This window comes from Ambystoma mexicanum, chromosome 2p, assembly GCF_040938575.1.
Source record: "Ambystoma mexicanum isolate Mex_15411 chromosome 2p, UKY_AmexF1_1, whole genome shotgun sequence".
NCBI lineage: Eukaryota > Metazoa > Chordata > Amphibia > Caudata > Ambystomatidae > Ambystoma > Ambystoma mexicanum.
The window spans coordinates 1,143,571,721-1,143,594,786 of record NC_090923.1 but is presented as its reverse complement, the minus strand read 5'-3'; the positions used below and the strand labels follow the sequence as shown (position 1 = coordinate 1,143,594,786).

Sequence of the window (23,066 nt, the reverse complement as noted above, 5' to 3'; positions counted from 1 at the left end):
GGTCAAAGTGAATCCTCCTGCTACAGCGAGCTATGCAGTAGGCACAAAGTCCATGTATTTGTACACGCGGAGAAAGAGTTTAATTGTAAAGATGGTGGCTGGCATTCTTTTCTAGCAATACCGGATCTTGTTCAACTAACTAAATTGCCTTGCCCGATGGGAGATTTAACCTATAGTTGGAAAAATGGTATTAAACGCTCCTGGATAGATTATATTTTATTAGGAAAAATGTATTAAAATATTGTGGCTTTTCATCTCATTTCGACTGGTCTGAGTGACCATCCGCTATACAAAATGATGACGGAGGAGCCTATAATGAGCTTGGTGATAAAAGCTGTGTAAATGGAAACTGGGTGATATGGAATGAGCAAAATATTACTGCATTCAATGAGTGTTTGGCTAACAACATCATGATTGAGTGTACTCCAACTTTTAGTGATATTAAAGATTATGATGGAATGATTGAAAAGGTGATGTATATGGTCGCTGCTACTCAGAGTAAATATTCCGATAGGAGGGCTGATGTTTCTAGAGTTAATGATGTTGCCATTGTTGAAAGGAAGACACAATTTAAGATTACATTTAAAGAAATAAAGCAATCCGTTATATCTACCATTGAAGCAAATGGTGCCATTAGCCAGTTAAGGGCAGGTTACAAGATAAGAGCACATTAAGGCTCCATGGCCTCAACCCAATAGCAGATTGTTTATGGCGCTGAGGCACTCGGACTCTAGAACATTTTGGGCTATAAGTAAACCGCATTTGGGGCCCCTCATTGTATAAGAAAAGAAATGAAACCCATATCAGAAACTAACTGGATCAAAGATATACAGGGGATATATTATATGGAATTAGGGGAGCCAGAAGCTATTAGTGAATAAGATTTAGGAATTTACAGTAGATGATGTGGTTTATAAGCTACGTAGGCTCAAACCACCTAGAGCGCCAGACCCAGATGGCCTGGCAAACATTACTATTAAGCGTGACCCGGAAAATTGGAAAACTGGGATATCCACCGCCCAAATCATGTATTGTATCAAGATGTTGTACATTAATACCACTGTTCAATTAAGATTAAATCAGGAAGGTACACTTTGTTCTACAATATAAACCGATTACAGACTTAAACATGGGTGCACTTTAGCTCCCATGTTATTTAATCTGTATGTATCGAATTTAAATGAAGTTCTTATATTTACCTCCATAACCTGGCTTGCATACGCCAATCATGTTGTGCTCCTTGGATCTATAAGACTACAGAGTAGCCTTGCAGTGCTGTGCAATCATGCAGAAAAAAATATGAATCGTTAAAAAATTATTCTGGTCAATCCTAGTAAGAAACGGAGCAGGAAATGTATAGGCAAGATAAAAAATGAAGCTATTGAAGTGGTCAGGAAATCTACATATTTGGGCATCTCTGTTACTGATACACTTAGCACTAAAACCTTGTCTTTGGATACATTACTGGCAAAGTCCAAAGGTAATTTAATGCAGTTACATTTCTAGCATATAGATGTGGGTTCTTTATTGACGGCATTGTACAGGTATATAAAAAGAGTACTGTTTCTAAGGCGCTTTATGGAATGGAAATATATACAAATAAGGAGGCATGTGGCTTATGAGATTGGAGGGAAATCTTTGGCGGCCTACTTTAAGACCCGAAGTCTACTCCGATTGAAGCTATCCATAGCGAGCTGGGATTAGTTTCCCTGTTAACTCTCAAAAACATAGCTACAGGTATTTATTTTTATTAAAGCTTGTGGCGATGGACCACTCGTCATCTATATATTCCAACTTTTCTGGTTCATTGAACAGAAGGTTGCCCCACAAAGCTTTAAAATCGTGGATGAGAGCGATACATTTTCTTTGAAGACCTTGGTTTTGTTATTTATCCTATTAACATAACTTGTGCCATTAAGGAAGGTAACCAGAGGGCATTAATTATGTTGAGATAAAGATACAAATCTGAGGGAACTAGGTAGAAAGTCATCTTTTGCTATTTATGTAAAATAAGGGTTCCCTAGAAATGTCCCGTTTGAAATGTTTATTTTTTCGATGATATAATTAAAACGTCAGAAGATGTATCCTCCATCTTAGTCTGGAACAGCTTCCTACTTTCTCGTATGGACTCATTGACCCACATCCCTCGACAGGAAGGACTATACAGGCTGTGCAAAATAGATCTAGAGATCGCCAGACATTTGCTAACTGGATGCCCTAAAATCATAGAATTATATTGGAAAGGATATGGTGGTTTCAAGGGTATAAACAATATACAAGATGACCAAACTTGGAGATAAATCTATTCAGATTGAGTTTTAATGTGTACTATATCTGGCTATCACTAATCAAGATAATTGGAATCTGTATAACCTGGGCATCACCGGTCAGGCCCTGGCGTGACTGGCTTCTTTCCTCTCTGACCCTCCCAGGTTCAACTGGGGTCCTTCCTCTATCTCAATATCTACCTGTGGTGTTCCCCAGGGGTCTAACCTCTCTCCCTGGCTGTTTAACAATACCGGGCACTTCTTGCCCACTGCATTGCAGCGCTCTACCCCAACTTCCAGTGCTATGTGGATGGCACTGCTCATTTTCAGGCTACCCTCAGCCACCACTTCTCCCTCTCTCATCTCTGACTGTCTGTCCGCCATCCAGGAGTGGTGTGCTGCCAATGATCTCTGCCTTAATGCCAGTAAGACTGAGATGCTCCTCCTCAGCACACCCGCTCCCTCCTTTCCTGTCACTCTCTGAACGGCCTCTCTTAGCCCTCTTCCTGCGGCCACCTGTGAGGCCAAAAACCTTGGGGTCATCTTCGACTCCACACTCCTTCTCTCCTCACATCTCTGACATCTCTAAGAAGTCACACTACCAGCTTTACCTCCTCAGAGGAATTCTTCCTTTCCTTTCCCCAGAGGCTGTGTCTCCAGAGCTCTGGTTCTCTCTAGGCTGGACTACCGCAACCGCCTCTTTCTAAATCTGCCTGCCTCTACTCTCCACCCTCTGCAATTTATTCAGAACAGGACTGCAAGACTTGTTCTTGGCCTCAAGCCAGGACGCTCTGTTCCTGGGGGCCAGGCTCAACACTCTCTCCTTCCTGGCGGCCCCCTCAGAAGAAATGATTGCCGCCATTTTGAGCAAGGAACAATGGCTATTGGCGCTGAAGCTCACCACGGTGCGAGCCATCAATTCATTGCTCGGCATGATGTTGTTGTGTATATACCTGATCAGGCTCTGCAGGTTGCGGATGCGACCCCTCAAGGAATTCCTGGATGCCCGGTGGATCCAGGTGTCCGGAAGCTTCAGACAGGATTGTTCTCGACTAGGAGTTCCGTCGAGCGATAAGGTGGTGGGGCGTGCGCTCCAACATGCCCTGCTGGTAGGACAGACTTCCAGAGCCCCACCCCAATCAGGAGACGGTCACCACGGACACTTCCATGGTGGGCTGGGAAGCCCACACTGTACGTCTCCACGCCAGAGGCCTGTGGCTACCGGAGTAGAGGGATTTCCATATCCATGTCCTGGAACTGCGGGCAGTGTTCTGGGCCCTCATGTCGTTCCTTTCGTCTCTCATTGGCAAAGTGGTGAGGGTCTTCAGACAATACCACCACAATGTTACACATCTGCAAGCAGGGGGGCACCAAATACCCAGCGCTCTCCAGAGAGGCGCAGGATTTGTGGCACTGGGCCGTCACCCAGGGGATGTTTCTCATTCATTTTTCACCTGGTGGGAGTCAAGAAAACTGTCTTGCCACAAGTGGGAGCTTCAGCAGGATAATGTGGAGAACCTCTTCCTCCGGTGGGGCAGACCCGAGATCGATCTGTTTGCAACGGTGACGAACACCAAGTGCCAGAGGTTCACCAGCAGGTTCCTTCAGCCGGGTAGCATTGGGACGCGTTCTCCTGGCCCTGGGAAGGCCTGTTTCTGTATGCGTTCCCGCTGTTGCCTCTACTACGAGTCATCGGTCTACTCAAACTGTGCCGGTGCAGGATGATCTTCGTCGCCCAGCATGGCCGAGGCAAATTTGATACCCAGACCACCTCAGCCTGTCGACGTTGTCTCCAGTCAAGCTTCTAGTGATCATGGATCTGCTCACCATAGAAGGAGGCGCAATCCTTCACCACGACCCAGGATTGCTGAACCTGGAGGCCCGGCTCCTGCAGCCTTAGAGTTCTGTGGGTACAAGCTACCGACGGACTGCAGGGAGCACCTTGCCAGGGGCAGGGCATCGTCAACTCGTAAGTGCTACGGGCACAAGTGGAAGCGGTTCACGACTTGGTGCTGGTTGCAGAAGATCAACCATCTGAGGGCCATGGCCCCTTGGATTCTTCCGTATTTGTTGTCGTTGGCTAAGGCACGGCTGGCGCACGCCTCCATCAAAGTGCATCTGGCGGCCGTCTCCCGCTACACCAGGTCTCCAGGACAGTCTTCTCTTTGGACACATCGTCTAGTACGATGGTTCCCGCCGGTGAAGGCGTCTGCCCCGGAGTGGGAACTCAGCGTAGTGCTGCCAAGGCTCATGCGTGCCCCCTTTGAGCCAATGCATCAAGCTCCTCTCCAGTTACTTGCGGGGAAGACCACTTTTCTCGTGGCCATCACCTCTGCCAGTCCTCGGGGACTTGTCATCCAGGACACAGCCATTGCTTTTGGATCCAGTTCCTAGGGGTGGACCAGTGCGGGAGGATCACCTGGGGTGTGAGGGGTCTTTGGGAAATGGGGGTGGGACAGCAGATGGTGAGACGCGCTATTACTGTTTCCCGTACCCATGATCCCTCCTATTTCATAGCATTCTCTGTCCCAACCTTCGCCACATTTCTTTTACATAACTGGGCCGTGGAAGAGGGCGGCAAAGTAACAATGCTAACTCTTACATATTGCATTCAACATGTCCCGCAAATTGGGTCACGCAAAGTCAGGCACTTGACTCTTAAGTGCATACATCGGACACCAATTAGCTCTCCTCAGACGGATAAAAGGTGGGTCATAGAGACACATTCTGAGAAAGGCGGAACAGAGCTTCCGGGGCAAAGCCGGACCTACTGCAGCAGACTGATGGATGAGATCCAAAGGCGGGAAACCCCAAGAGTTCCATGCCTGAGGTAGTTTCCTCCAAAAGGCAGCGAAATACACATGGAGAAGGCCAAAGCCCAAACAAGAAGGCTGCATTTTGTTTCAAGGTGCAAGGCAGAGCTGGAGAGGCGAGGCCAAGCCTGTGGTACTAACCTTGACTCGCAAACTGGAAGACAGTAAAGACAAGAAAGGAAAGCACACAGCCAGTGAGTTGGCAAGCGACATGAGACCGGTGTGTGCTAAAGAAAGATTGACGGGGCAACATTATATCGCACAATTTAAGGCTGCATATGTGTAGGTGAGAAGCGAAGAAAGGCAGACCTGTGAATGAACCTTGAAGTAATAATAGCTGTAGAAGTCAACGATGCTGAGTAATGGAGTGGTCTGGCGAAAGGAAGTAACCCACTCGAAAGTCTCTGTGAAAGGTGAAAAGTTTGTAGCGATAAAGTGAATGAACTGTAAAAGCAAGGTGATGAAAATTAACCCAGAGAGAAGGGGAAAGTAAAAAGGTAAACGTTTAACTTTGATGCCTAAGATGGTGAACTAGCCCGACCAGGAAACACTATGTAAAATAACTGAATGTGAGAGTCGAAGTGGTCATACTGAGGTACATATCAAATCCTTGCATATTCGAAAGTCTTTGACGGGAAAGCAAAACAACGTGAGGAATTGAAATTTAGAATATTACAGTACACAGAGTTCCTGACTCAGGTGAGGGAAACCGGAGGGACCTGTTGGGAAATTGTGTTGTAATGAACTTCAAAGACCAGCGAGAGAAAGCCAGACCTACACCAAGAGATGCCTGAAAGGTCTGGTTTAAAATATTGATGGGCCAGAATTGTGATCTCTTTTTCTGTTGCTTGGAACCAAGACGAGCAAAGCCTACAAAGAAACTGTTGTTGAAATCAAGGCAAGGAAAGGCTGGCGGGATTCGGTTGTAGAAATATTTGTCAAGGAAAAACTAACATTGTGAATCATACCAAGTAGTTTGAAGTGTGCAAATCCTGCAAACTCTGAGCCAACCACTCGGCAAGAACTCTTTTTTTTTAAAAAAAACTGATGTGAACGTGGGGAAGGGAGTTACCCTTTACCCTTGGCTAACACAGACCTCACATTGATTCCTTTTTGAACTACACATCCCCTTTTCATTATTTTTGTTGTTTTAGAGTAAGGGCAGTAATTTTCCTTTTTTAGTATAGGCCATTTTTATTTCACTAGGACCGTTTTCTTTCATGTTGATGGTTCGGATCACTCCCATCTTAGTTGTAGGGCTAGATAGGAGTTCTCCCACCCATCCGAACATTTAATAATAAAGGTTTTGAAACTGTTCTCTTGTGTCTGCCATACTTGTGATACCATGTCTCTCTTACAATACATACACCCCAAAGCTCACACACACCTTAAAAAAATAAGGCCCCAAACACTTTAAAAGTCCTTCCCTGCTCAGGTAAGTATGCCTACTCCCTGAAAGTCAAAAGTCCCAGGTAAGTACCTTCTGCTGGAATTCTTTAAAACTGGAGAGCAAGTATTGTGTAAGATGCTGCATTGAAGATAACAAATGTCAGTTCAGTATATTAGGGGTACTCTCCTTATCTCACCATTATAGGGGAAGCCTGATGGTTCTTGGCCAGAATTCCACCGATCACGACCAGGAAAGGGAGAGTAAAAGTGAAGACTTTATGCCCGTACAACCCTTTGGTGGGTAAGAAGCTGGAATGTAAAATCCTCCTCCCCTTACTTACATTGAAACCACCCTTGGGGTTCGCATATTCCCTGGCCCCACTTGCTTCAGTCAATATTCCAGGTGGTCCAGGGGCAGGGGAGCAATTTTAGTATTCAAGTTCAGGATTGGGTCCAGCTAGGCGGCAGTTCTGCGCTTCGATGATGCCTTGGAGCTGGATGTTCCAGAAACCTCAGGACAACTGCTACTACAGGCACCACATTGACAGGAGGCCCAGAGGACACAAATGAGACTGGCAACAACGAAGAACAGCCTCGTCTGTTTGCCGCTTCTGGGCTGTCTCCCTGTCCCGCCCCTTGATGCTCTTACAAAGGTGGACTATTATACTTCGTATCTCTGCCCACCTGTTGGCTTCAAATCCCACAATTTGGTCTAGTGCCTTCTGGACCTCTTTTAGTAATCCCCTCTTTATGATAAAAATAGAAAAATGGAACTGAGTGGTCCCATTACCCTCATGTCTTAACTCCCCAGATTTCCTGTAACTTAAGAATAAACCTAACTGGGTCCTCATCACCCATTGTGCACTGCATTAAAGAATGTAAATCAGGGGTATCTGGGTATATTTTTCATAGGGCATCTCATACATCATACCCTTGCCCTTACCTCATTAAAGGCTGCTCCATCATGTTCATTATCTGCAAGACTTATCCCAGGGTACCCAGCCCTTGCCCAAATGTCCCCAGCCTGGTCCCCAACTATGGGGACCAGTAAACTCTTAAGGTCTCCTTGCGCTAAAGGTACCCCTGCTGTTTGTTTTTCAAATTCATAGATCCATTTACTGGCGCCAGCTGTAAGCTGGAGGAGAGCTTTAATCAAATACTTTGTCCATTTGAGGCCCTGGCACATACTGCGTTATCCCTACTCCTTTATGTATAAATGGCTTCTGCATGTCTGTTTTGTTTTCTACCCCTTTTTTGTTATTCTGATCTTGTACTACTACCGTTAAATCTGGTCTATTTCTTGGTCTATCCCTCACTGCCTCCTGTGGCGGGGACGGGATTCTCGACGCCTCTTCTTGATCTTTCTTGCCCTGCCTCTTCATTATTTCTATCACCTTGATCTTCCCCTTCATCTTCCCTTGCTTGTTCTACTTCTTGTCCCAGGACTGTCAATACCCTCTCCCCATCAAAGTTTTCAACACAAACATTTCTTATTGCCCATGGGGTTGAATCTAAACAAATCTCCTGCCTTCCAATCCCCTAATTTCTGCACTGGTGCCCTTATTTCTGGTGATACTACTCCACGTTCTTGTAATCTGACCAACCTTGCCCGCAATGATCTTAACTTGTTGTTTTACTACTTGTGATCCTCTGGGTACACTGATGCTACGGGCATGTCAGCGCTTGTGTACGGGTTATATAGAGGTGCAAAAGCTTTGAATTACACCCCCCATCCGCGTTGGCAATCCTGATAATCCTGTTGTTGACACACTCTCTACCACTGGAGGCTTATAGCCTGGGTTTGTATACCCTACTGCAGGTTTAGGTGTTATGGGGCATATCCCCATACATTGGCTCTCATTTTCATCTTCCTGATCTTCCATATCCTCTAATAATCGCCAGACATCTAAAATCCTTTCTATTTTGGAATTTTTTCCCTTTATATTTTGCTGCTAAAAAGATGCAAATTTTTTCTAGCATGGAGTAGGACATCCCCCTTCCTTTGTTTCCAACACCCATTGTTTGCAATACTTATCTATTCTGTCACAATACAGAGGCAGGACCCTATGCATGTGTTTTATTGGAGTTTCTTCCCTATAATGTTGCGCGTGTCCCTAATGCTTCACTTAAACCTTACTGCTATTCTGCGCACGCTGCTGCTTGTTGCACAAAAATACAGATCAACCCACTTCTTCCCCCCCCCAACTCTTTTGATTCTTTTCCACTTAGATTTCACACATGCACATCACAACTCATCCACCTTCCTTTTTTACCACAAAAGACACCCAGAGAAAATATACAAAAATAATTGACTAAAATCCAAGCCCATTCCTTATACTGAGCCACTACTTTCTTTTCCTTCTAGCCTTGTAATACCACCTTCCCAGCTTTTTTTTATATGCTGACAATCCCATTGCTTTTATCGTCATTAAAGAATCATGCGCGGTACTACCTTCTCAACCTATTATGGCTGAGGATCCCTTTCCTCAGTCTTTATACGCTGAGGGTCCCTTTTTCCATTACAAAAAGTAGAAAAACAGAAATACGCGAGAATTGTAATACATGACCCACCTCCTATCCAAGTTACTCCTTAACACATCACCTGAAATCCTATCCAATCTATACCTTAATACATCACCAAGAGTCCTAATCAATCTAGTGACCTCGTACTTTATCCATTCATATCAACATACTGTCATACATACATGTCCCCTTGTTATCACTTGCAAAAGTATACTCACGTGCGCGTGCTCACTCGAGTTTCCTCTGTTTACGAAGTTGCAATGCTGGCCTGTCTTTCTCCCTGGAGCCACACCCTGCTTCAGTGAGTGGAGAGGATTTCTTTTAAAATGGCTCCTACTAAAACCGCTCAGGATACATGTGTTTTTTGATTTAAGGGAACCCAGGCCATCTAAGGCCAATATGCCTCATTTGCCATAATCCCCTAGTTTCTGCAAGCTGTGTAATCCTCAGCTTTTCCCTTGATGGGGTTAGACCCACAGAGTGGGTGGGAAGGGAACTATCTTCATGGGAGACTTTGATGAGCTAAAGGAGAGGGGGGGGGGCCTGCACCACACTTTTGGACTTTTCAGATTAAGACTGTATTACGAAAAAGGCAAATCCCCTCAGGGTAATATCAGAATGAAACCAGGTGGTTGAATGACTGGTTGGCAGGGGCCCTGGATGCTGAATGGTCAGCAGGCGTCCCAGCCGGGCTCAAAGATGCACTTGGAATACCAGGGGACAGCAGACCCTGTCTCGCATGTCCTTTTCTGACCCTTCCACCCTCTCTTGGGTGGAAGGACACTCCAATGTTGGGGATGGGGATGGGTAGGGGGTTGGGAAGGGGGAGGATAGGCGCACCAACCGTGCCTCTCTACCACCCCTCTAGCACAATGGCAGACACGAGATGGGCCACTCTGAGTGTTCTTGCAAGGAAGCGTGTCCTAGCATTGACATGGCAAAGTAAATGTGGAGAGCTCCACCCTCACCTACCCATTGTACGTAAGGCAAATGTTGCCTCCTCAGTGCAGGTGCCTTCTTGATGTTCCCTCTGTGCAATGAAAAGAGGGCCAAACACAGCTTTCCTCTGCATCCTTTCTGTCTGCCACTGCTTCATTCCTCTGTTACCCTAGGGCTTACAGATCCAGCAGGAGTCTGCGTATAAAGGCGTTCTGGCTCATGCCCTGCTTTCCCTTTCACCGAGGATGGAAATGCAGAGGGAGCTGCCAAGGAAACCATAGCTTTATCCAGTGTGGCAGATATCCCGGGTCCCTCTTTGCTCATCTTCGCAGCCTTGTTGCTTTCACCATGGTGACACTCAATGCATCTTCAGATTTCCTCAGCAAAGGATGTTCGTGGGAGGATAGTGAGCCACTTCGTTGAGGCAAACTCTGCCACACTCTTCTTCCTGTGTATCTCTGACTATACAAATCTGTTTGGCTGTTCTTCTACATCGCTTTTTGCATGTCTGTCACTGTCTTAGGCTGTATTCAAATTAGTGCACACCATATTGTTCAGTGCTCAATCACAGTTCTGTCTTCCTCACAGGACGTGAAGTTGCCAGATGCTTATGAGCGGCTGATTCTGGACGTCTTCTGTGGAAGCCAGATGCACTTTGTGCGCAGGTGAGTGGTTCATTAATTGATCTGTAAAGCAAGCTCTGTGTTGTGAGAAATGCTGAACACTGTTAAACAAAGGAATTGTCACCACACAACCTCTTTTCCAGACACTTCTAACAGTATTAATGCCCAGTCACCTCATATAATACATGAAGGCCACATTGTAATTGTCATTTATATAGCACCTTTTACCATTACTGTAGTCTCAACACACTTACTGTGGGGAAATCCCTTGGACAGCAGTTGCGAGTTCCAGCGACTATCACCATTTGCAGTCAACATCTGGCATCCTTCTAGTCGCTGTCACAGCAGCTGCTTCAGTACAGTTTCCCTTGAAGGTGGGAAGCTGAAATTCGGGGAGAAGGCAACTTGTGGCACAAGCTGGAGACTTTAGAAGTTCTGGACTTCATCTTGGAACAGCAACGGCTCTGGCGAGGTAGACCATGCGAGAGCTGGTCAGTACACTGAAGTCCAGAGACGCTTCCGAATGCTCTGAAGGGCTGGCTCCTCTAATGCATTAAGACCAGTTGGTCCCACTAGTTCAACAGCTGAGGATCTTCAGAGAGCAATAAGGCTTCACCGGGCTGGACACAGGAAGGGATGCTGGCCCACTTCAGGAGTAGTCATCGGATCGTCGGCAGGCTGCTCTTCTACAAGGGATTCTTGGTTCCATACAAGGGATTCTTGGTTCCAACATAGTGCAAATCCAAGCCCATTAATTGTCAGTATCTGCCCCATTCAAACAGCCAGTAGTTGTCCAGTTAGGGGCAACTACTAGTTTCACATCTGCCCCATACGCAGACTTTCTAGCACCAAGGATGTGGACCGGGAGTAGACAGTCCCAGCCCCCTTCCTGGGCTACATACAACAGCACACTAGCCCACAAAAGCAGCACTTTTCCCAGGCAAGTGCATTACCTTATAAGGACTTCCCTGACCTGAGAGGGTAGGAAGAAAGCCAGACTACAATATGGCCAAAGAACAAGCAAAAATCTTGTGGCACGGCCATTCAGGGCACTGGCCACACTTAGTAGCCATGCACAGTAAACGTGAATGTGCAGACCAAAAATAATTCAAAAACAGTACAAATGTAACTGTTACCACAAATTACATTTTAACATAACAGCATCTTTTGACGCCTTGTTTGTGCCTCATCTGCTGCTCAGCAGTACGCCTATGAAGCTGTGAACAAGACCAAGCAGAACAAGAATACCTCCTTGTCCATTATGATGTTTTTGAATGATTGTCATTTTATGCATGTGAGTAACCAGGAATTAGAGGTGGACACAGAAATTTATGATTTTGGTTGAAGACTTGTATTAAAAACAAAAGGGGGTTGGAAAATGCCTCTGTCCCTATTTCAGAGGTATTTCCCAACCTCGAACCAAAACTAAAGAGCGGTCAGAATGTCCAAGTAAAACGTCCTGTGCCCGAAGTACTATTCTGGCCCTCTCATTCTAACCAAACAACTCTAAAGCGAAAAGGGATAATGTCTCTGGCCTTTCGTGATTGAATAAATATTCAAAAAGTAAATGCGTAACTTTAACACAAAAGTTTCCAAAAGGATAAAGTTGAGAAGGGTGGTTCCCTTCCCCTGGATTTCTCTTCTTTCTTGTTCAGGAATGTTAGTTTCTTGAGTCTCTCTTGCTCAGTAACACAACTAGAACAAAAATAACTTGCTTTTAATCTTCGTCTTGTTAGGATACCTGGTGTCTTCTCCTGCCAAGTTTTTCCTGTTCTATCCTGTATTTTCACAACCTTTTCCTGATGGACTTTTCGACTTGTTTTTCTCTTATACACTGTTTATCTTGACCATATCTGGTATACCTTTCTGCCAGGGCTCTTCCGGGTAGACGGGCTCATAACTTGTATACACCTGGTACACTCCTGCAAGGTTTGCCTTTATAAAAAACACTTGCCATTTGTATTGTGCCTGGTATACTCCTCGGCCGGGGCTTTTAATTCATATGTACATCCGTGGTTCCCATTTACCCGGGATGCTCCCCTTCCAGGTCTTTTCCTTCAGACCATACTTGCAATCTGTGTGTGCCTGGTATACTCTCTTGCCATGGTTTTTCTTTCATATATACTTCAGTGATTTGAGTTTGCCTGTTATACTCTTCTGCCAGGGTTTTTCATTCATATGCATTTTGTTGTCCCTTTTAACTTGCCTGGTATACTATCCTGCCCAGACTTTTTATTCATTTGTGTTTTCTTGTGCCTTTTAATATGCCTGGTATTTTCTTCTGCTAGGACTTTACTGTTGTGGGTTTTGTGCCCACCTCCAAGTTTGTTAGCTCACGTTTTCCACTCTTCCATCTGCCTGGTATATTATTCTGCCAGGGCTGTTATCTGTATTTTGTATACATTGACACACTTGAAAGTTTCTTATTGTGATTTTTTTTTCCCCGTTAAAGCGATTCTTATCAGCTTGCTCGCTTTCATTTGCTTTATCAACAAATGCTTACATTTGGCATCACTGCCAACACACCCCGGTGTTCCCACTTCCCTTAGGAGGACTCGCTGGTTCTTTGTGGCGGTTTCTGTGTTTACCGCAGTAGGCCTGCAGCGTTTGTTTGCCGTCTTCTTGTTCACCGCCGCAGCTTCTTGATTTCTGTCACAGTCCCTGCTGGGCTTCTTAGAAGCGTCTCTGGCTACGGCACAGTGGAGGCTTCCCCGTAACACCTGCAAACTCCCAGAGGTCTTCTTTTAACTTCTGGCGTCCCTGCAGCATGTTCTTGCTTCTGTACAGCTCCCCTTTGCCCACATGAGCCAGTTGGCTCCACAGAGTCCTCTCTCGTTTCCTGGTCCCTCGATCGCTATCGAGAGAGATGACCTTCTCTCACAACCAGCGCGCTGCAGTCAGCTCTTGACTTTGTTTCAATCTCCAGGCAGCAGGTGAAGGTTCACCAACTAGAGCGTTACTTGCGCTCGTGGCCTTCATTGCCTCACATTGCTCGACCCATCTTCCTCGTCTCATTGTCTTGGTGTTTATGGGAATGGAAGTCCATTCCCAGGGCAAGGTCTTCAATGATTTTTAAGGGTAAGTCATTTCTGGAGTACTTGTAGGTAGAGTCTGAGAGGATGCTTTCTCGACTTTTAATAGGCAGACTAGATTTTGATGGTTTGTCTTCAGATTTTATAAAGCTGTTCAGTACTCTTCCTAGGTGGACAAGGGGAACCATGACAATGAGATGAAGGCACTGGGCCTGTATGGGGGAGTATCTTCTAAATAAAAAGTGGATACCATGTATCATCTGATGATGCCATGACGCTCTCTAGGAGGTCCCCCGACCCCCCCCCCCCGCCACCCCCATGTGAGGTTACCACATATAATCGACCCCAGGGTCAAGATCAGGTAGCGACTGCCATCCCCTGGCCACATCTGATTCATTACATACACCAGTTAGTCAGCATATGGCTTAGCACCCTCCTCACCCCCAATGGTTTCTTCTTATGTACAATGATCTTGGGTCACCATGTCCCAAAAGGATCAGCATTATCCTCAATATCTAAACACATTGTAAACAGCTTTTTACTGGAGCAGGCAGCACTATATTAATCACTCAATTGTAGCAATCATCATAGAGGCAAAGTAATCTACAGTGTAAACGGAATGTATGGTGTTCAAGACATGCTGTGTGTAGAAAGATCAAGCTCTGAAAGATGCAGAACTAAATAAAGAAGAACCTACCAATTGTTTATTTTTTTTCTCTCTGCAGTGATGAACTTCGAGAAGCCTGGCGTATCTTCACTCCTCTGCTTCACACAGTGGAGTCAGCCAAACAGCCACCAATTCCTTATGAGTATGGCAGGTAACGCTGCTGCACCAGAAACTAGTATCTAACCTATATTTCCAGCTACTCATCTAGTGTGTGTCCTGAGCATGAGTGAGATGGTGTGCATTCTTGTGTTGGCCGGGTATGATGCAGTGAGGATTGATCTAATTCATATTGTGTATCTGATGATAGGAATGATGGGAATGATGTTAGTGCTCATTGATTGTGCACAGCCAGGGGTGGTGTGTGTATTCCGTACAAACGTATTATTGTTTTTTATTACAAGCTTAAATGTTGAGTGACCTAGCTATTTTGCAGGGGTACGGTTGAAGAGATGTATGTATTTTGTGTGTGTTTGGCTGGGCCATCTGGCCTGAAAAGCAGTGCCCAGCCATCTGCGTACAGAGAAGACCCTCATGTCCTAAGGGTGTGTGGATGTCTTAGTTAGTACTGTGATATATAAGTTGGTTGATGGCGTGTAGTGTTCTGGTGGTTAGTTTTTTTGGAAGAGGTGCTGATTTGACATGTGTGGGTGACTTAGTTGGTATGTGTGCTAGTCGGAGTGTCGAATTTGACATGGTTAGGTGTGGCATAATGGTAAACGTCTGATAAAGCAATTCTGAGGCGAATGTCTGAGGAACGGTTGAGTATTCTGGTATCCCTTATCAGGACAACATGCAGGGCCTGGTCCTAAATCCAAGTGAAGAAAGACTGGGAAAGACCTTGGAGAAGGCAGCAGTTTGGTACAAAGTCCACAGGACAATTAAAATAGGGACACTTTGAAGCAACTCAGTGAGACACCGGTGAGCAAATTCTCAGTGGGGCTTATCACACAGGGCATGAGCAGGTATAATGTTTAGGTGATCTGTGGTGAATAGGCGTGCAGCACATTGTAAAGTGATGTCCATAATGTGGTCGTAGAGCACCGAGTCCGGAATGTGGGGAGTATGGCAGGGCATGGACGCTATGGGAAAGAGACATCTCCCTTTGTCAGCTGCCCAGACAAGACTGGCGTAAGGAACCTGTTGTAATGCTAGAGTAAGAGTATGTGACTTCTGGATCCAATTCAGTTTGACGTTGAGAGTACAAAGGGAGTGGGGTGGGGGCAAAGATTGTTGGTTTTTTGATCTATGGTTAGCAAAATACATCACAGGTGCCCCAAAACACGCAATATCAAATAAGATATCAAATGGAGCAGTGCCCCTCCCACCACCTAGTTAACTGCAAAACGGAAAAGCAGGGCCAGCTGTGCTATAAAAGTGCATACATTTCAGTTTTTATCTTCCACTCAATTAATTTTTCATTTATTGATGAGAAGAGAGCACTGGCAGTCATGTTTAGATGTGGCTGACAGACCACTTGCAACCTTAACATTAAGATTACCAGCAGGGTTTTAAGCGGATTTTCCTCGAGTCCTCTTTTAAGGACATGTGAAGATCAACCTTGTAGTGTTAGACAGGGTTTCTCTTATGTTTGACCTGACTCTCACAGTGGTAGTGTGACTGAGTAGCCTGGCTTCATTCTTGGGATGGGGAGAGGACAAAGATAGAGCTTACACACAACTGAACACAATAAAGGAAGATCTACAGAGTATATTACAAAAGAATCTATTCCCGACAAGTTGTGAAATCCCTGTGCACCCTATTTATTAAATTACATTAAACAAATATCCAAGTTATGGGAATATTTAAAAAAAATTGCTGCAAAGTGTGCAAAACCAGAAAAAGACGTACAGAAGTTGTGCATATTTACAGATGAAAAGATATTTGCGCTCACAAAGAGCCTTGAACCGCGCAATTACAATTTATTTTTAGTTATTACATTTATGCTGTGCCTTTCTGAAAGGCGCTCCATATATTTAATACAGTACAGAGAAAATGTAAATTAACCAGTACATGAAAATCATGACACAGCCAAAAGTCAGGAAAAAGAAGCATTAGGGAAATCAGATTGTAAAAGATAGCCATTTCTTATAAAGAATTACATGAGAATTAATGGCCAAAGGAAAAGTTCATAAGTGAAATGAACGGAACAGAGGGGGAACATAGGGAATGGGGGCACAGAGAAGAAAATTGGATGCAGAACGAGGCACCCTTTGAGGTCGATACAAGGAAACGAAGGAGCACAAATAACCAACTGCCAAAGCCTGAATAAACTAAACAAAGAAAGTCAAACTCAGTCAAATCTGGGTTTAATCAGACGCCAACGCAGTTGAATCAAAAATGTTTGAAGAATATTGAAATCCAAGTAATAATCGAACAGCAGAATGAAGAACAAGAACCAGGGAGATCCACAAATGACGAACAACAATAGTTAAGTCAAGATAAAACAAGGGTTTGTAATAATAGTTTGGTAGAAACAAAGGTTAGGAGATGACACATGTTGTTAATCTTACAGAGGTGAATGCAATAAAATTGGACTAAAGTAGAACTTTATCTGTAAAGTAAATGAGAAATCGAAAACAAATTCTAGTCTAGGTTGAGTAGAGGAAAAGAAATCAAAATGGGCAAAGTAATTGAGGAAGGCGCACAAAAGAAAATGTCTGGTTTCTTAGGGGTAAGGCACAGGAAACAAGACATCAGTATTTGACTGCCAGAAGACAAGCAGATAGACGTTGGTGAATAGTGACATTGGAAGAAGGCAAAGAAAGAAAGATGTGTCATCGGCATATAAATGTGCCTTGAAGCCAAGATCAAAAATCAAAGAAGTCAAGGAAGATGTATGAAGAGTGAAAAACAGGGGGGCCAAGAACAGAACCCTGCGAAACCCCATAAGAAAGAAGATACAAACCTGATAAAGAGCCCTCCCAAGACACTAGAAAAGAACGTTGAGATGGATCAGAAGAAAACCACTGAAAAGTGACACCAGAGACACTGAGTGAGGACTGACTAGAAAGCATTTTTAGATGGTACAATGTGTCAAATTCTGCCGTAAGATTTAACTGAACTAATACAGAATATAGTTTCGAATGACTAGCATTTAGAACAGAAATTGAAACAGATAAAAGTGCAGTTCTATGGAATTAACCAGGCAAAGCCAGACTAATTATACTGAAGTAGGTGATCTTATTTAAACAAGAGGCAAGTTGAGAATGAACAATACGTTCAAGAAGGTTAGATAAGTAAAGTAAACGAGAAAAAGGATGGACGTTAGCCAACTCCGTAGTAGAGAGGTCTGATGAGTAACAGTAGCAACCTTAAACGAATCAGGAAAGGTCCCTGATTAAAAGATAAAAAAGAATAGATGGGATCGAAGCAAATGTGGATAACACTGGTTTGATTAAGAAGGCAGGAAGTGGATCAGAGGGAGCAGATGTAGGATGAGAACAAGCACAATTTGATATGTTATTTTCAGAAATAGGAACAAAAGAGGAGAAAAAGTTCTTGCAAACAATAGGAATAGAAGCATACAAGGTATTGGGTAACAGATTGATTGGAAAAAGTACAAGGAAAGGAACTTATTTACATGAGTAAACTATGTTTGTTGGTATTATGGTTATTTCCCTTTTTCTATAGGAATTATTTGGTTCCTAGGTCACAAAGTTACTTAGAATTCAAAGTCGAGCCAACGCATGTTTAATTCGAAGGTTCCTTGATAGTTCCCATCATTTTCACCAAACGCATACTTTCTACATTTTTCGCCAGTCTTTTCTTAATACGACACCACTGACAGGAGCCCCCTCCGGAGCACTTTGTCCACCTTGGCACCAAAACCCATCTCCGCCATTGCCTGGGGAAACTGTGGGCCTTTAGCTGGTCTGCTTCATCAAGAATGCAGGACTACATCATGCAGCCTCAAGTGCTGTGCAACCTCATCGAAGGGCTCCGACTTCATGGCTATGCTGCTGCTCTATATGAGGTAGAGGTGCTTTGCTAACACTGAAATCCTTTGCTTTCCTCCACTGTTGCCAAACTACCCTTGTTGGGAGACTAAGGCTAACTCTCTCCATCTGTAGCGGAAGCCTAATCAGAGTTCTGTTCATAGTTTGAAGTGTTGAGGCCCAACTCTTGTTGGTATCTTGGACCGTGTGGTCTAAAAAGGAGACCACAACAGATGCTCACCGGACCCAATCCTGACACCAATACTTCCCTTTGTACCCACAACTCCTAGACACATTACAGCAACCGTTAGTGAGAGCAGTCATTCTCAACAGCCAAGGCTTACCTGGAGTCTTATCTTGTGGCTAACCCGAGCTGGCTGGGATAGTTAGGTGCCTTTTGCCTTCAAGGAAAACATAGAAGTACCATTTTACGAATTGTCACTATAACCATGCAGAACTCTGGTATAACCGTTAAAATCTTAAGTACCCAAAACTGGTTACTTGCCCACGACTATTGAAGCACAACCTTTTTCTAGAATAGGATCGAACTTCTTAAAGTAGGTTTGCACTGCTTTGGTGTGCTTTTTAGATTTATTAGGATTGTGATCCCAAGTATCTTTTTGCCCAACTTTAGCCTATTTAACATTTTATGATCTATGTATAACTATTTTTGATCTAAAGCGTGTTAAATGTCCCTGTTGAACACAAATTCTGTCTTGCATTTGTGCGCATATATATTTCGGAGGCTTCTGAAGCGGTATGCCCTCTCTGGAGCGCGCTTTTCAGCCCGGCATAGGTCCCCTTCAGGCGCGCCCCATTGGCCGTGCCTGGATATATTTTTTTGCCTTAAATATAGTCTCACCCGAAGCACTAATAAATGCAGTGCTTAGGATGATGGTTTATTTAAGGCAGACACTTCATGCTCAGTACATTGAGCTGTCCGGTAAGCGAACGCTCCATGCGCAAATGGGTTGCTAAGTCCAACTCTTCAACAATCCACCCGCCCGTACAAATGGAAATTACTACAGATGCCTCACTGGTTGGTTGGGTGCTTATTCTCAAGAATTCACCACGCAGGGTGCGAGCACACAAGAGACAACTCCACAAAAGTGTTAGAGCTCCTAGCAATGGAAATTACCCTATGCTCCTTCCAAACACAACTTCCATACAAAAGCATGCTTCACCAACATGGGGTCTGACATGGATTCACATGCTCAGGCTGGGAATTCTCAGTAATAGAAAAACTGTTTCACTTCCACTTATAAACTGTATTTCTCCCATAAACCAATCACTGTCCTCTAGGTCATACTGCCCCATCCAATGACAGTCCTCTTCCTAAGCCCCTCCTCTGGCAGCCATCTTCAGATTTTTACCACATGTAAATTTGGGAGTCCTCGAGTTTGCTGTGCGAGCTACTTCTACGTTTTGTCACAGAAAAAGGTTCCATTCTTGTTCCGAAAGAGCCTGTGTACTCTTTTCTCCATCTGCTGACAGCGAGGACCCATTGTCAGTGAATGTCAGCACCCGTCAAAGGCAAAGATCGTCAAAGATTACAGAAGGCCATCAGTCCTACTTCGCAACCTCCGACCATGACGGAGGAGAAGGAAGGAAGATCCCTCTTCAGGCCCTGCACCAAGTGCGGGTTACAAAATCTTTGTTGAAGACAAACTCCTGCAATGCCTCTGTCTGCATCCAAACCACAAGGAAGGAGAATACGAGATATGCCTGGCCTTCTCTAAGAAAACGAAGGACATGCACAGTAGACTGGCAGCATGGCTGAAAGCCAAGGCCTCTGCCCCGTGCTCCGAGCAGGGTCATGCCTCACCCAGGACCGTCCGGTCCAAGGAGCAGTCTAAGTCCTTTGAGGGTGCATCATCCGAGGAGGCCCAAGACAAGGTAAAGAACCGCAGGTCTGTGTCCAGCGGGGTTGGCGCGGAAGCAGGTCCCCCGATTGCCAGGGCATGTTCAACATCGCCATCCGCCTCCATTGCCAGCTGGCAATCAAGATCCTCCTGAAAAAGGAAATCGTCCAACCTGGCTAAGCTGCGGGTGAAGCCCGAGAAGTCACGGACAGAGGCGAAGACGGCCAAACTGCTCAAAAAGGCGCAATCGGGACGTGGGAGAAGTCTTGTCAATGATAGAGCTGGTGGCGGCTGCTCATACAAAGGCGAAGGGGGCTGACCCTGTGAAGGAAGCCCCTGTGGTGCAGAAGGTGTTCCTGCCCCCGAGGCGCAACACTGCTGCAGTGACTTTGGCGAAGTCTGCTGGCACGCCGAAGAAGGTGATGCCATATCGGAGCCTGTTTTCGACCCCTCTGGGTGGAAAAAAGGGGGGCGGGGTGCAAGGAGGCGCCGGATCAGCCCCAGGCCATGGAAGTTTCGTCCACGGACGATGGGGACCTGGAGTCCTTACACACGGTCTACGAGGACGACGGAAGGGGGCCTAGCATTCCGATCACTCCAGCTCAGCCGAGGGATGTCTCTGGGCATTCTGTCAACCCTCCACACCTTGGTTTCGGAGATTCAGGAGAGGATGTCACAAGGCCCGGTCCAATGGTCCCCCATGCCCTGATCTGCCACCAGCAAATAGGGAGGTGTCATCTGACACCCTCATTTCAGCAGTCAAATCCGCGTCAGACACTCTCTCTCCCCCCCCACCAGACACAGGGACGAATACAGCCACAACGACGATGGACGACGATAGTGTCCCCGCGGGGTGTGGGTCTCCGCAGCCTAAGGCATCCCCACCGGATGAGGTGGAGTAGTTTCGTTCCATGATCACCAGAGCCTCCGAGCTGTTCCAGCTTGTGCCCAAAGAAACCAAGAAAGAGGTTTTCTTGTACCAGAGGCGTGAGGCCAAGAGGAAACCCATCATGGCGCTGCCCCCTCTGGATGACGTGTGGGTGGAGGGCCTGGCCCTCTTGAATGCTTGCATGACTCCAGCCAAATTGGATAGGCTGGAGAAGAAGTACAGGGTGACTGAATCCGTACCTAAGTGCCTGAGGTCGCAACCATCGCTGTATTCAGTAGTTTTGGCGACCGCAATGAAACGGTCGGCTAACCTGTCGTCTTCTGTTCCTCCGGACAGCGAGGGTAAGGAAGGTGATTTACACCACGGCGTCCAGCATCAAGGCGGACAATGCACTGGCGATCTTAGACCGTTAGGACAGTGAGCTGTGTTACAAGTTGGGTCTGATTTTGGAGTTCCTCCCCGACGACAAGAGGATGTAAGCAATCGCTCTCTTCCAGAAGGAGGAGGTAGCGTCGGATTATGCTGGACACTGCCTAAACAGGTTCCGACAGATGGAACAGTGTCTGCCTTCGTCGCCAGAGCTGGATGAAGGCCGCACATTTCTGCCAGGAGGTCCAGACGAAGGTGCTGGATGTGCCTTTCGACAGGGATAACCTTTTTGGGAAGCTTATCGACAAGTCCCTACAGGCCATCAAAGCGGATATGGAGACGCCCTGTTCCCTGGGCACACTGCAGCAGCACAGTTTTTCTTTACGCTCCTCCAGAGGAAAGTCGAGCAGGTCGTCCATAGATTTCTCCTCGTCGTACCATCAGCCTTCTAGATCTGACTCAGGAAGCCTACAGAAGCTGTTCCCAGGCCTATGGTGGAGGAGGACAGTGCCTCTGTTGCCCGCAAGGCAGGATGCTGACGCCAAAGCAAGCCTGAGCCAGCCAGGACGTCGGGCCCCCACCTGGGCACCCCAGTGCGAGGCCAGCTGACTAGGTTTGTCAGCGAGTGGGGAAAGATCACCACTGACAGATGGGTGCTGGAATCTCTCGTCCAACGACATACCCTAGAGTTTCAGGGCAAGTGTCAGCGGATCCCTCCAGTGGCCAGTCGGGGGCAGCACATCCCTCAGCTCTTGGAGGAAGTGCAGGCCATGCTGCGAAAAGGGGCGTTGGAGCTAGTCCCCCAAGACTCTGGGGCTCCGGAGTCTATTACAGATACTTTCTGGTCAGAAAAAAGATGGGTGGGCCGGAGGCCCATTCTGGACCTACGATGTCTAAACAAGTACCTCAAATCTCCAAAATTCCAGATGGTCAGATTGCAGCACGTGCTCAGCCAACTGAAAAAATAGGATTTCTTGACGTTGCTGGACCTGGAGGACACCTACTTCTATTGACCCCATTCACAGGTAACGCCAAAGGTTTCTACGCTTCGTAGTGCAGGGACAGCACTATCGGTTCAAGGCCCTACCCTTCTGCTTGACGTCAGACCCCAGAGTGTTCACGAAATGTCTGCCACCTGTATGGCCCATCTGCATCTACAGGGATACATGTATACCCGCACCTCGACTACTGGCTCATCCGGGCCTGCTCGCAGGAATTGGCCGTCAGACACACAGAGGCGACCATCCAGCTGCTGACGGATCTAGGATTCTCCAAGTATCCAAAGTCCTACTTGACACATCACAGAACACGCTGTTCCTAGGAGCCAGACTCAATACGGGGTCCTGCCTGGCTTCTCCCTCTGAGGAAAGGATAGTGGCCATTCAGGGGAAGGTGCATCGGCTGTTTGTCGATGAAGACCGCCACGGTGCGAACCATCAAGTCGTTGTTCTGCATGATGGCCTGCATCTACCCCCTCCGGCTCTTCCGGTTACAGATGAGACCTCTTCAGGAGTTCCTGGATGCTCATTTGGTACAGGAGTCCAGAAGCTTTGCTAACAAGATCCCGCTCGATGAGGAGTTCCGTCAGGCGCTAAGGTGGTGGGGCGTCCACTCCAACATCACCCGCGGCACAGGGTTTCAAACCCCTCCATACCAGGAGATGGTCACCACGGATGCTTCTCTGGAGGGCTGGGGAACCCACACCGGATGACTACACGCCAGAGGCCTGTGGCTACCGGAGGACAAGAACCCCCATAT

General features: G+C 46.2%; 1 protein-coding gene across 2 annotated transcripts in view; it reads left to right on the top strand.

Annotated features, from left to right (window-relative positions):
• The window catches only part of G6PD (glucose-6-phosphate dehydrogenase), a 440,636-nt gene that overhangs the window by 393,941 nt on the left and 23,629 nt on the right, over positions 1-23,066 (top strand). For both annotated transcript variants that reach the window (XM_069645233.1, XM_069645234.1), the window contains exons 11-12: positions 10,520-10,596; positions 14,312-14,404. In XM_069645233.1, coding sequence (XP_069501334.1) covers positions 10,520-10,596; positions 14,312-14,404 — 170 coding nt within the window. The remainder of the gene's footprint in view (positions 1-10,519; positions 10,597-14,311; positions 14,405-23,066) is intronic.